The sequence below is a fragment of the Haliaeetus albicilla genome, chromosome 2, assembly GCF_947461875.1.
Source record: "Haliaeetus albicilla chromosome 2, bHalAlb1.1, whole genome shotgun sequence".
In the NCBI taxonomy this organism is placed as follows: Eukaryota; Metazoa; Chordata; class Aves; order Accipitriformes; family Accipitridae; genus Haliaeetus; species Haliaeetus albicilla.
Genome location: NC_091484.1, coordinates 15,009,768 through 15,023,162, shown reverse-complemented (window position 1 = coordinate 15,023,162; position 13,395 = coordinate 15,009,768). Strand labels below are relative to the sequence as shown.

General features: G+C 36.9%; 1 protein-coding gene across 6 annotated transcripts in view; it reads left to right on the top strand.

Annotated features, from left to right (window-relative positions):
* Positions 1-13,395, top strand: part of PTPRT (protein tyrosine phosphatase receptor type T) — a 501,782-nt gene that overhangs the window by 202,303 nt on the left and 286,084 nt on the right. For all 6 annotated transcript variants that reach the window (XM_069807237.1, XM_069807218.1, XM_069807208.1 and 3 more), the window contains exons 4-6: positions 3,865-3,946; positions 7,117-7,232; positions 9,499-9,673. In XM_069807237.1, coding sequence (XP_069663338.1) covers positions 3,865-3,946; positions 7,117-7,232; positions 9,499-9,673 — 373 coding nt within the window. The remainder of the gene's footprint in view (positions 1-3,864; positions 3,947-7,116; positions 7,233-9,498; positions 9,674-13,395) is intronic.

Below are 13,395 nucleotides of genomic sequence, written 5' to 3'. Positions count from 1 at the left end.
ACACTGGAAAACAAACGTTTTTCCTAAATAATGACATCTGTATTGGGCAAAATGTAGATTATTCTCTTAAAGCACAGAAACCACACCATTTTGAATTGCAATGTGCATCAAAAATTCAGTCAGGCAAAAAATCTGAAACTATCTGCCCTGGGTCCGAGGCTTTGACAAGTACTTTGAGCTTTGGAGATGTGACTTGTGGAAAACTAGTAACCAAGCCAATTGCCAGAGGTCGTGCTTTACGTCTGGCAGTTCTGTGCAAGGGTCATATGAGTCATCTGGATCCAAAAGCACTCTGCAGAGATATAAACATGGGGATGGTGGAGATTTATAATGTCTACCCTAGAGTTACTCGTACTTGGATTCCCAGCCTGCAAATGTTTTTAGTGTAGTGAAAAAAAAGCTCTAATAGTTCTTGGAGAAAGGTAATACATGTAATCTTGAATTACTGCTTGCCATAAGGATGAACTTAGTCCCAGAATGCACCAAGGGTAGCACTAGAGTCTGCCAAGAAGAGTTTTTTTGATGTATAGCAAGGAATGTTATTGATCCATGCCTGAAGAAAACTGTTGTACCACAACAGATGAGCTAGGCTACGTTGCTAACACAGACATTGTTGGTATATAGCAGCAGTGAAATGTAGGATTGCTTATTGGTAAGGAGACATGAAACGACTTAGTATTTGCAGTTCTCGGGAGCATTTAAGAATGTTTTTTAAGAGTAAAGCTTTGCATTTTGTCATCTATATTAATTTCTGAGAAGTTCCTTAAATGTAAAGCATTACTAAATGCCTATGTCTCAATCATTATACTAAATTTCCGGCTGAAGTTAAAAGGACATGAGAGGGATATTCAGTGTGAAATTTGCAGAACTGGGCCCCATAAGGATTTATTCCTGCCTTTTCCTCATGTTGAGTCTCAATTCCCTGTTTTCAGGAAAATCTGGGTGCTTCTGTACTTCTTGCTTGGATAGGGCTGAGATACTGCGAAATACAGAAAAAGACAACAATATGGAAGTTTGAACTGGGAAACAACACTAATATTGTGCGTAAAGTGGAAAAGATAATAAAATAGTCTGTCAAAACAATGTTGTGTGAATTGAGGATTCCTCCACTCTTTTCAGTGGATTCTGCACCAGTGTGCACGGTTTTTTTAGGAATTGACTTGGTTCTTACTGGCTTAAGTTATATTTTGCTATATTAAAGAATCTGTACAAGTTGGTAATTAACAGAAGACAATTCTCTATGTATTGGTGCTTACTTTTGCCACACACTAATAGCTAATGCCAATGCCTTGGAGAACTATTCTATCCCAGTTCTTGGCCTGCAGGAAATTGGGAATTAGTTCACTGTGGCTTATAGCTTTTCACAAATGCAAAACTAAAACAAGATTTTGTACCTGTAATGTTGCACTTCAAGTCTGAAGGGAGTTGCAGTAGTTCCTTACATAACCTCTCCAGTAAGTGTAATTTTTATCATGAATGATGTCTCATTTCTAAAATAATTATAATTTTCCATACTAAGGAATACTCTTATTTTATACAGTCCCTAAAAAGCTTATCAAGAACCTTGATAACCAAAATACTTGTTGATGTTTTTTAGATTATTTTATCTTCCAGAGTCTTGCTTCCTCCTATTGCTCCTTGGACAGCCTATTTTTTGTCCACCCTCCTCTGGAGTAGAACTTTGTTTCTACATATTGTTAGCACTTGAGCTTTTCATAGTTTATATCCTTGCCTGTTAATTTTTGTGTTTTACCTGTTTTTATCATGTCTTTTTTCTAATGGATGTATTTCAGAAGATCTCACATTTGGATGTGTTTTGAATTGGGGGAGCAGATCTTAGGAAGTCATGGAAACATAAGTAGAAACTATGTTCTGGAAGACCAATTGCAAAGCAAAATGATGAACAGCAATTCTGTACTTACAAAGGACATGTTAGTCTACTTTCATAGCCAGGGCATGTGGTGATCAGCACTTGGACAGTTGAATCTTTTACTGTATTGTATCTTCTGATGAAGGACATGAAGAAGAGGCTAAACAGTGACAGACTAGGAATACCAGCTTTTATTCAGAATGAAAATAAGTGCTAAAAACTGGCTTTAAGTAGTTAACTTTGTGCTCTAGTAATGAATTTTAGAGGTTACAAATTACTGAAATACTTTCTCCTACGAAACAAGTATCTGCACTAGCATACTGCTTTGATAGTAATAACTGTGCCAGCTGAACATGTTAATTAACTTGGTCCTTGAAAACATTATTGTATACTCATGCAAAAATGTGCAATTTAGTACAGTGTGAACATTACTTTAGTAAGAGGGAATGAAACTGGGGACAGCCCTTTCAAATGCAGAGGGACAGCATCCATTACATCTCCACCCATTCTTTTTTTTTTTTTTAAATAGTAAAGGATAGCACTTTATTCCTTTGCAGAAAGAATCACTAACTTGAGAGGTAGCATTACCAAGATGTTAAGTAATCAGTCTGCATTTTTCTTTTTTTCTATTGCAGTTTAACATTTCTAAACTTCCTGTTCCACATAGAATCATAGAATATCCCAAGTTGGAAGGGACCCATAAGGATCATCAAGTCCAACTCCCTGCTCCTTGCAGGACTACCTAAAACTCAACCGTATGACTGAGAGCATCATCTGGATGCTCCCTGAATTCTGACAGGCTTGGTGCCATGACCACTTCCCTGGGGAGCCTGTTCCAATGACTGACCACCCTCCCAGTGAAGAACCTTTTCCTAATGTCCAATCTGAACTTCCCCTGATGCAGCTTCATTCCATTTCCTTGTGTCCTCTTGCTGGTCACCAGAGAGAGGAGATCAGCACCTCCCCCTCCGCTGCCCACTTTGAGGAAGGTGTAGACTTCAATGAGGTCACAGTCTACAACTAATGTTGTACTATCCTTTAATTGTTGGCCAAACGGCACCATATTTAATACTATTTTCTCCTGAATTTTTAGTTAGCTTATTTGGCAGTAGTTAACTTAGTTTTAACGATAGCTTTATCAGTTTTTTAGGGTATTTTTCTGCATTGCCTATTTTCAGATAGCCTGTATATTTTTAGTAACAGCATAATTCAAATCAGGGCAGTTTTCCAGGTAAAATCACAAAGCCATAGGGAAGAATGAGATTTTTGTTCATCTGTAATTGAATATCTGTCTATGCAGGCCCAAATTATTGGAATGCTTTCATTATCTAGCTACATAAATAAAATAGAAAGTGCTAGTTAGTGTACCAATAATATGGAGAAATACTACATGTGGTTTTTAAAAATATTCATTCTCAGACCATGTTAGTTCAATCCAGGGAAAGGCAGAAATAACTTTAATATATCTGGGAGAATCTTATTTCAGTACAGTAACTAGAATCCAGGGTCATCCGTTGCTTGTAATTTGCTTTCTAATACCGCAATGGCGTCCATGCCAAATCAAGGTTTTCTCCAGATGAATCCATGCAGGGTTATTGATTCAATATAAGAATTTTATCTCATGTACAGGATTCTCCAACTTTCTGAGGCATACTAACAACAAGATGTCAAATGATTATCTACTTAATGTTCTTGGAGTGGTGCTTAAAGTGAATATAGGTGTGTATATACACAGGGTATTTTTTGCTCTTTGGAATGAAAGAAGCACATAGTTATCTCTTATCCTAATGAATGTTGCTCTAATTTTTTGTTTTCCATATCAAACAGTTTTTCAGTCTTTGGTATGCATGTACATACCTTGGTATCCCTTCATTAATAACGATGAAATGTCTTGAATGACTTGGACATTGGAATAAGAGCAGAATATTGTGACTGGCCAAATGACTAGTGTAGCTATTCTTTTTAAGAAAACTTTTTCTTATTTTGTATTTCAGGTGATATTTGAATCTGTCTCTTTGAAAGGACATCCAGGGTACATAGCTGTGGATGAAGTCAGAGTTCTCGCCCATCCATGCAGTGAGCACTCTTTGTTTTTTCTAACTACATCAGTGTGTTACGTACCAGGCTTTACAGTCTAAAGGAGTGATTTACCCATTTTGTTCAGCACTAAAATGTCATCTTCTATGCCTCTGAGACACCTAAAGACAATCAGCCCTGCATAATTACATAACTTTGCAAGTTGTGCAAAAAGCAAAACTGCTCTCAGTCTATAGCTAGTGCCAGGACATCTGTGGAATTCTCCCTTCCTCTCTTGTTATGAGAACATAAAACTGATTGTTTTATTATTTCTGAATTGTATTGCTGTAGAAAACAATCTAAAAAGCTTCTGATAATATCCTGTGTGGTTAAGTTAAGAAGAAACAAACAAATTGTTTCAGTATTTCCTTGGTAAAGGACATATCCCAAAGGTGTGTGTGTCTCAACAAATGTTAAACCCACTCAGCATCCCCCTAAAGATATTAAAAATAAGTCTCATTCAGACAATACACTTGCACAGGAGTAGAAAGTAATGCAGGTCCATTACACTGTTCAAAAATATTAGTACTGCATTTCTTTTATCGCAGCCATAATAATAAGCTTAGATTATTTTTTTTTTCTATTTAAAGAAACCTTGAGCCTCAGCCTTTGAGTCTGAACTTGTTTGCTTTCTCTATGCATCTACGGAGTGGCTTGAGGCCTTTGTGTGTCTATGTTGTGTATGTAGCATACAGTTTCTTCTAAAGATTTTTTTACAGCCTCTCTCACTCGTTCATAGTTTTAGTAAGTCAGTGACAGCTGCTCACAAAAAAAAAATCATGGATCATATTGATGGAGTGAAATCAACTAATTTTCTTGCAATAGGAATTTCAAAGAACAGCTGCCATTCAAAGTGACAGACATGGTTCTGCTCAAGTTTAACAGGACATTTCTGATAACTGCAGTATGGTTAATTGCTGTTTAACTGAATTATATTTGTATTTACCATGTGCTCATTGCTCAGGCCTTTGGGTGCATTTACTTCATTAAGAAATACTTACAATCTGTATTAACCAGATGTTGCTGATAACTGGCAGCATCTAAACAAATCTCCCAAATGGCCTGTGTGCATTCCACAGCATGTTGGGTTATGACTGATAGCTTTACTGGGAAAGAGACCACTGAACAAAGCTACTAGGCAAAGCATAGACAAGAAAGTTATGGGATTTTAAAAAAAAGCCAACAGACAGGATGCTGTGTTATACCCCTATTTAATCAAGTATTTAAACTGATTTAAGTGTATTCATGGTCACTCAAAACCAAAATGATTCAAACAGTTTACTACTCTATTTTGAATCAGTTTGCAACCTGCAGCATACAGAACTCACTACAATCTGCAAGTTCTCTGCAGTCTTTGTAAATGCTTCTCCTGTCTGATTCCCAGTGCTTTTGTTGTTCAGCAGTGACAGCCACTAGGGTAAATGTCACCAGAGTGTGTGCCATTGACTTGTACAGGCTTTTCCCCTCATATTTGTTTTACAATTGTTATAACTCAAAACACAGGGATCATGAAGCTCCTGATGACCCTGGAGGTTACTGAAATTGTTGGTGTTACTTCTTCGTATCTGCTTTACCTTCATAGATGACAGAATAGCAGACAAACCTAAGTATCAGCAAAACTGCAGTGAAATGTCCCTAATGACACAGTAATGGAGAAAAATAATATCTTGGTGTTGCCATTTTTTTTTTTTTTTTGGTCCTGTGAAGGAATGCACTGGAGTATCAATTTTCATTACACTAAAAGCTCGTTGACTATGTGTGCATGAGCACTTGCAATTATAGGACAGCCCTATGATCTGGAAGCTGGGCAGACCTGAGGACTAGGAGTTTGGGATTGGTGTGACTGCACTCACCCAGGCTACGCAGCTTCATATTTGGAGCTGGCTTATATCTGTCCACCTTAGACTGCAGAAGAAATTACTAGTATTAGCCTGCAAATATAATGTAGTATATTCTGACTGTCACCCAGAGGTAGTTTTCCAGTAAACTTTGACACAAATTACTGATCCCCCAGAAAGCACAATGGTACAGACTCGCTATCTTTCAGGAGCTGTCAGCAAACTGAGTGTGTGGTGAATGGGATACAGAAGCTGGACAGAAACATTTGGCAGAGTGCATAGGCATGTGTTCTTTGTTCATGTGTCTATAGTAGAAAATACTTATATGGCAAGTTTCATGCATGCACAGACACAGATGCCCACATCCTTTTGAAGCTATTTGATTCCAACAGAAAAAGATGGGTTGGTATGTCCTTTGAAATTGTGTATTTCATCGGTGTCTAATCATAGTAGAAAATTTAAAGATGAAGTTGAAAAACTCTGATCTTTAGACTCTCAGAAGGCTGTTCAGTGTGTCCTACTAAAAGTTTTCAAAGTTGGTGCACAAGCTTTCTTCTGAAGCCCAGCAAGAACTAAGTTCATTTAAAAGTGTCAGATTCACTACTGTAATCTTTTTTATTTTCTTGTAAGTTCACTTACAGAGGTAAATGAATCTGGTATTTAGTCAAAAAGATAATCCTCTGATCTAGTTCCTTTGTGAACAAATGTGATGTCTGCATTTTAATATCAGTGGGTTAATATTGACTTAATACAGAATTTAGTATCAGCAAAACACTGATATTGGTGATCTTAAACTAGTACAGTGACACAATACTGTCAGTTATATGAATGTTTCATTTAATATCTGGTTTGATATTAATGACATTATTATTCTAAAGGTCTAGGATGTATTTGATAGTCAATAAAATAAATAGGAAAAAAAGACCCTTGTGAAAATTTGTTTTGGGTCAGTCATGCTTGACAAGTTCAGAAGCATTTGATTTTTTTTGACCTTTTTAGAAACACAGTTTTCTGAAGAAAAGAAATTACTCAATTACTCTTTATAGCAAGCAGCAAGAAATTGTGCTGATGACCATGAACTTGTGTTGTAATTTGATCTAAGTTTTTAGATGTACCAGAGTTCTATATGATCCGTTAGGCCCTGCTCTGTCAGATCCATCATCCACCTCATTCTGCAGTGAATAGTTAAATACTGAAGGACAGGTTTATTTTGCAAAATCACTTTATCAAGGATAGGCCCTAATGCTTTGCTGAGTGTTTATATCTGTGTTGATGTAGCACAGTCAATTACTGCCTTGCTCTACCCTTGCAATACTTTGCATCTTTTGTTAGGAAAAGCACCTCATTTCCTACGACTTCAGAACGTGGAGGTTAATGTGGGACAGAATGCGACATTCCAGTGCATTGCTGGGGGGAAGTGGTCTCAGCATGACAAACTCTGGCTACAGGTAAAGTAATGTGCTTTCTTTCGGTGGTTGGTTTTGGTTGGTTTTGGTTTGTTTATTTTTTCAAGTAAAATAAGTAGATAGAGAAAGACTGGGTGGTGGGGCAAAATCTTTTCATCAAGATCCTTTGAGAACTGCCTTAAATTATTTCTAGGTGAGAGTTTAAGGTGACAAAGTACAGAAATGTGATACAGAAGATGGAAAAAACAGCCAGTTACAGCAAAATTTTGGTTTCAAACAAATGCCTATGTAGCCATAAGCACTCAGTCATAAAGCATAAGAGACAGAACAAGTGGAATAGTTCTTCACTTCTGCTTTATTATGCAATCTTCTTTCCTCTTGCCCTCTAAAAATGTCCTCAGCCCAGAGCCAGTGACAATATGCTAAGAAGAAAACGTGAAGCCTGATATTACTACCTGGATGGTGAAAATGGGCAAAAGCAGTTTGTACCCACTGTTTTTCTTCCTCCCAGTTGCCCTTGGCTGCACTGATAGTAGATTGTTCCTTTTAGTCACTCACTAAAAGACCAAAACATTCCCTCTCTTAATGTCTATATTTTCACTCTACTGGTTGGACTTAAAAGACTGGGTTGTGCTATTTAGGTGGGTGTAGTAGCAAACTTAAGAACTCATTTTCAGTTCTAGAGTTAGAAATGGAACATATATCGAACTGAAGATGTGGAGTGCATGTTTCCAAGTGAAGGACAGAATTATTTCTTCTGCCCTTTGAAGTGCTCTGATATGTGGACTCCCACCATTACCATGCACTATACATAAAGACCTTCTAGAAGCTTTTAAAATACTTGAGCTCTTTGCTTCTTCTAAACTTCTGTACCGTTAAGCACCTAATATCCCAAACAACTCAAGAGGATTCTCTTGCTATATGTGCTGTGTGCATACATAGGGCCAACATAAACTTTCAGAATGCTTAAGCCAGTCACCAGTTTTTATTCTCAGCTTGGACTGATGTGACTGAGGGCCTGACCACCCCATATTTGTAACATCTGAGGCAGACAAGAATGGCCTTTGTCATGGTTGCTATGACATTTGTAGTCAAATAATTAACAGATTTACTCAAACTTTTTTAATGACTTCAGACTTTTTAATAAACTTTAAAAATAACAATTTCAAATCTAGTTTAAATACTAGGGGAGGAATCGGTTTACCTAATCATAAAAATGAAAATTAGAACTGGGAAAAAGGCTTGAGTTGGTGAGAAAGGTAGTCAGCATTATGTAAAAATGACTTGACAGTCGCTTCAACTGTACTCGCATCACAGCTGCTCTAAAAATTACATTTTTATCTGAAATTTATTAACCTATAGTGTACTTTTAGCATCTACTGAGATATATTTTTGGCTTATTCTTTATCTTTTTTGAGTTCTCACAGTGAAATCTTTCTATGGTGATGACTAGATGTGTGTGAAAACACTTCTGACCTGAAGCAGTATGAGCCTTTTCCTGTGAGAAGCAAGGCTTTGGGAGGAAATCGTTATTGTTGCTAGTAGAAACGTGGTTTCCATTCTCTAAAATTGAAACATTTAATGAGAATAGCCTTGGAAACACACCCCAAAACTGATTACTGGAGATCGGCAAACCAGCAGTGTGTTTTCCTTTGAAACTCCTAATAAACTAGACCAAGTGAGCAAGTTCAGGTGTTCATGCTGTGGAGAACTGCTATTTCTAGTTAATTCTTCATCTGTTCCTCTTCCAGTTGGGAAAATGCAGTCTGGCATTGGTAGAGAGGTTTATTGAGGAATGTTGGACATATAAGGATGTCTCCTCATCCAACCAATTTATTTAAATTGATCCAGAATCAAAGTTTTACATCTGAAAATGCTAAGTTTATCAAATCTTGTTCATTTGTAGCATTTTCCCAGGTGTACACAAACCATTCAGTTGTCATATTTTCATATACTAGCCAGGCCTCTAAATATACTGTGTAGAATTGCATAGTCTGAGCTGTCACTCTAGCCTTTTCAGTAAATATAACACATCAAATGCCGAAATATGTTTCAAAAATTAAATAGAAGTGAAAACTTACATATATGTGTAAGACTATTTAAGCCCTAGTTCATACAATCCTGTAAATTTTTCGAGGGTATGGCTAGCAGTCTTCTCTTGAAAAATTGTGCTTGTATAAAATCTAGCCTCGTGATGTGAACACAAAGGTCTGAGCAATGTTAAGAAGCATGACAAAGAATGAATTACACATGAATGCATATTTGTATCTCTCTTCATAACTTGCATTATTTTTGTCTGCCTTTACAGCAGTGGAATGGAAGGGACACAGCATTAATGGTCACTCGAGTGGTCAACCATAGACGTTTTTCTGCTACTGTCAGTGTAGCTGACACCTCTCAGCGCAGTATCAGCAAGTACCGATGTGTCATTCGTTCAGATGGTGGATCTGGAGTTTCGAATTATGCAGAATTAATAGTGAAAGGTACGTTGCATTAAAACAGTAAGTTTATGCAAGTTGATTATTTCCTCCCAGATGGCAACTATGTATAAAACTTGACATCCTATTGGACCTTCTTCTTTCATTCATATTAAATTTAAGTAAGAAAAAAGGGTAAAAGTGATACGAATTTCAATAATTTTCTTAAAACAATTATTTGAATCGAAACTTTGGATACAGCCCTCTTTATAAGCTTTTGTAGTAATGCATGGTAGCTATAGATACTTTTACTGTAGTCAGCTAAACAGTCTGGCTGTCATTCAGCTTCATCTGCCTTTCTTTACAATATTTTATCAGGCATAAATAATCTTGTGATGGAGCATTGCATGTCAGAAGAGTCTGTTCGAGGCTGCTGGGAGTAAATGATGGGAGTGATTCTGCTGATGTCCTGAAGTACACAGTAGAAGCATCAGTAGTTCTTGAAGGATGCTAGGGTTTTAGCCCTGTTATTTACTGTGATTGAAGAGCTGATGCTGTGCCTGACACGTGCAAGATGTGTCTTAATCTTGCCTTCATGAGGCATGCAGTAAAGTGCTATTTACTGTGCTGCTGCTTTTTTTTAATTTCTTTTTTTTTTTTAAAACTTACCCTGACCTGCACCACAGGGATGCTCACTGACTCTTAGGTGGAGAGATCAGAAGGTGGCTAAGTCGCCACCTGTCGCCACCACATTCTGTGTTTGGGGTGGGGGTGATGTGAGATGGGAGGAATTTGAAGTATGGGTCTGCTCACAGAGTATAATTTTGTTGATCTAAATCTTTCACTTTTCTGTGAAAATGGAGGGCTGCTGTAGAAACGAGATCACTTTTGTCCACTGTATTACTTTCTGCCAACTTACTCTGTCATTTGATGATCAGTATACTGATGCATTTACAATGCCTTAAATACAGTGTTGCGTGGTGCAGATATTCAGACTACACAGATCATGAAGAGAGTGGTCCTGTTAGATGCCAAGTGCTTTTAATTCCCACTCGGTGATCTTGTGTTTTGTTCAAATCTGGAGGAATTAATTCATGATTAAAAAGGAATTGAGTTGCTGAGAGTAGCGTTATCTAGTATTGTATCGTAGCTAAATAGAGGGAAAGCAATCTTCTGGAGCAACCAAATATCAGAATATGCTAAGTTGAATAGGTGCCTGACACTTTCATATTCATTGATATAAGAAGGGAAATAATAGAAGAATTAGTTATAAACATGAATGGATGGATGTCCATTGGGGAGAGATGTTGATAGATTCATTGCTGGATTACTCAGGCAGACACCTAGCTAGAAGAACTTTTAGGAGAGTAATATTGTTATGGGAAGGTACACTCCTCTGGTCCTTGCACCTGTTTAGTAAGCAGGTAAGGTTAAGTGGTTCATCTGAGGTTAGTTTGATACAGCACAGTGACACACAGGGATTGCATGGATGAGTGCTTCCAAACAGTCTGACTAATTTTAGTGTGGATAATAGCAAATTTGTAATGCATGCACACAGGCTGAAATGAAAGCAAATTGGAATTGTTTAATTCTGAAGAGATGTTTATTGAATTGCAATAATGTACTTGGGTATACATTAAATTAGTCTGTAATTGAAGTTTTGCTCAATTGATAGTCCTGCCCCTAAACCCACTAAATCCAAGCTGTAATACTCTGCTTCTGACGTGCCTTCTCTTGATCAGTTGAACATAAAATCCTAGGGGATTTCTTCAACAAAGGTTAAGGTTTAAAAGCGTATCTGTATATCTTTTTAATGTAAAGATCCGTTTGCTTCCCTATGCATAAGATTTTTTTATTGTAGTATTGAGAAAGGAAAGAGTAATTTACATTTCTCAATATCGAATGATAATATTTGGTAGATACAGAGAGAGAGTTTTTGCTTTGAGATACGTTTACTTCTTCTACACCCTAAACTGGAACAATAGATAACTATTTTGGCAAATTAAATGAGCAACGAAATTAAACATGCACCACCTTCTGCCACCCCTCCCCCTGCAAAAGTCCTCCCCTTATTGTCTATGTGGACATCTTTACTAGGAACAGTGTATTATTGTAAAGTAATTACTGGAAATCTTATACAAAAGATCATAACTTTATTAATTTCAAATTATTACAGTATATTCAGTGGCAGGAGATACCTTTGCAGTACTGTGAAAATGCTTTTCTGTAGAAGCTATTTGCTGCAGATGCTAATACTTTTCTGTCCTCTGACTCTGTTGCAAGGCTTGTGTAAATGACAATACATTTATTCTTCTCTTTGCACTCTAGAATCATAATAGTCAAGCCGGAGAAACCTATCATTTTCATTTGTACACCTTACCATCCTTTGGTGCTCCAGTGGAAATAGCTCTTCTCTATTTCTTATCCCTTGCTGTTGCACATATAGTAATTTAATACAATTTTGTACAGGGCAGTTTTAAAAAACCCCAGAGATTCTATGTCTTGCTATACTGCTCACATATGAATGGAATGCTTGTTGTCTGTAATTTTCTTTTAAGTAAAAGCTGCGTGGCAGTTACTGATATTCTGAACTAAATGTAGGTTTTGCTTGAGTAAAGATTGTTTAAAATACTGTGGAAATTGGCTGGAATCTTATCATTTAAGGTCTGTATTAATAATAGTGTCCTTCCAGGACACCTGTCACATTATGTAAGGTTGTGAATAACATTTTAAACTCTGTGTATGTGTGTATATGGACATTTGTTTGCAATTGTATTTTTTTCCTGATTCCTTTCAGATATTCTGGATGCCTAAATTAATTACTCAATACATGGTGGGAATCCACAGAGGGCTGATAAAGAGGGAGTATTACAGCATCTATAACCTATTTTTCATGAGCCAATTTTTCTGAGCTTTTCACTCTCCAGGAAGTCCCTCAAAATTATTTTGTTGCTACCTGATGCAAATTCTTTTAAGGCTTATGGCATTTTCTCAGGGTCTGTTCTGCTACTACAGGGGTAGGAGTGCTCAACAGAGCCCCACTACAGACCTCCAAGAGTATGTTTTAGATCTCTTCAGTTTTGTCTTAGTTGATTTTCAAAGTGTTTGGTTAGTCAACATGGATAAAAAACAGTTGGTCTCTTAACTGAGTGGCTTTTCATCATCCTTGTGATATTTGGGACAGCTTGTCTTTTATCAGTCGCTCTTTTCTTGAGGTTTTTAGACATGAGAAGCTGATGCCTTCAGTGGCACCAGAGGGACAGGTAAGGTTTTTTTTTTCAGAGTTGCTTACTATTTTTTATCTAGGTCTTTTCTGGTATGATACTTGTCACTGTAATTGCACCGTCTGTTTATTAACTTACCAGGTACACAGAGGAAACTGCTCTAGTGATCTGAGTCTTTTCCTAATAAGTAGACATAAGTTTTAAAAAAAAATCCATATACACAAACACCAAACAAAAAACCACAACAAAAAAACACCCTGTCAAATTATCAGAGTTGAGATACTCGAGTGTGAGAAGCATGCTAAATAATTAGAAATTTAAATAAATCTATATATTTAAGCTTCTCCAGTACTAAATATGCTGTGCAAATTCCAGATTCACATTTATAAGGCAGACTCATCAAGGAAAACCTCTACATGTATTTTGACTGTCTCGGTATTTATTACTTGAGCTGTGTCCAGAATAGTTTCAGTTAATTATGAAACAGCAGGAAGTCCTATTAGGAGACAAAGTTTTCTGGAGCTTAAAAGTAGTAAGAAATAAAAACATCTCTATTCTACAGCT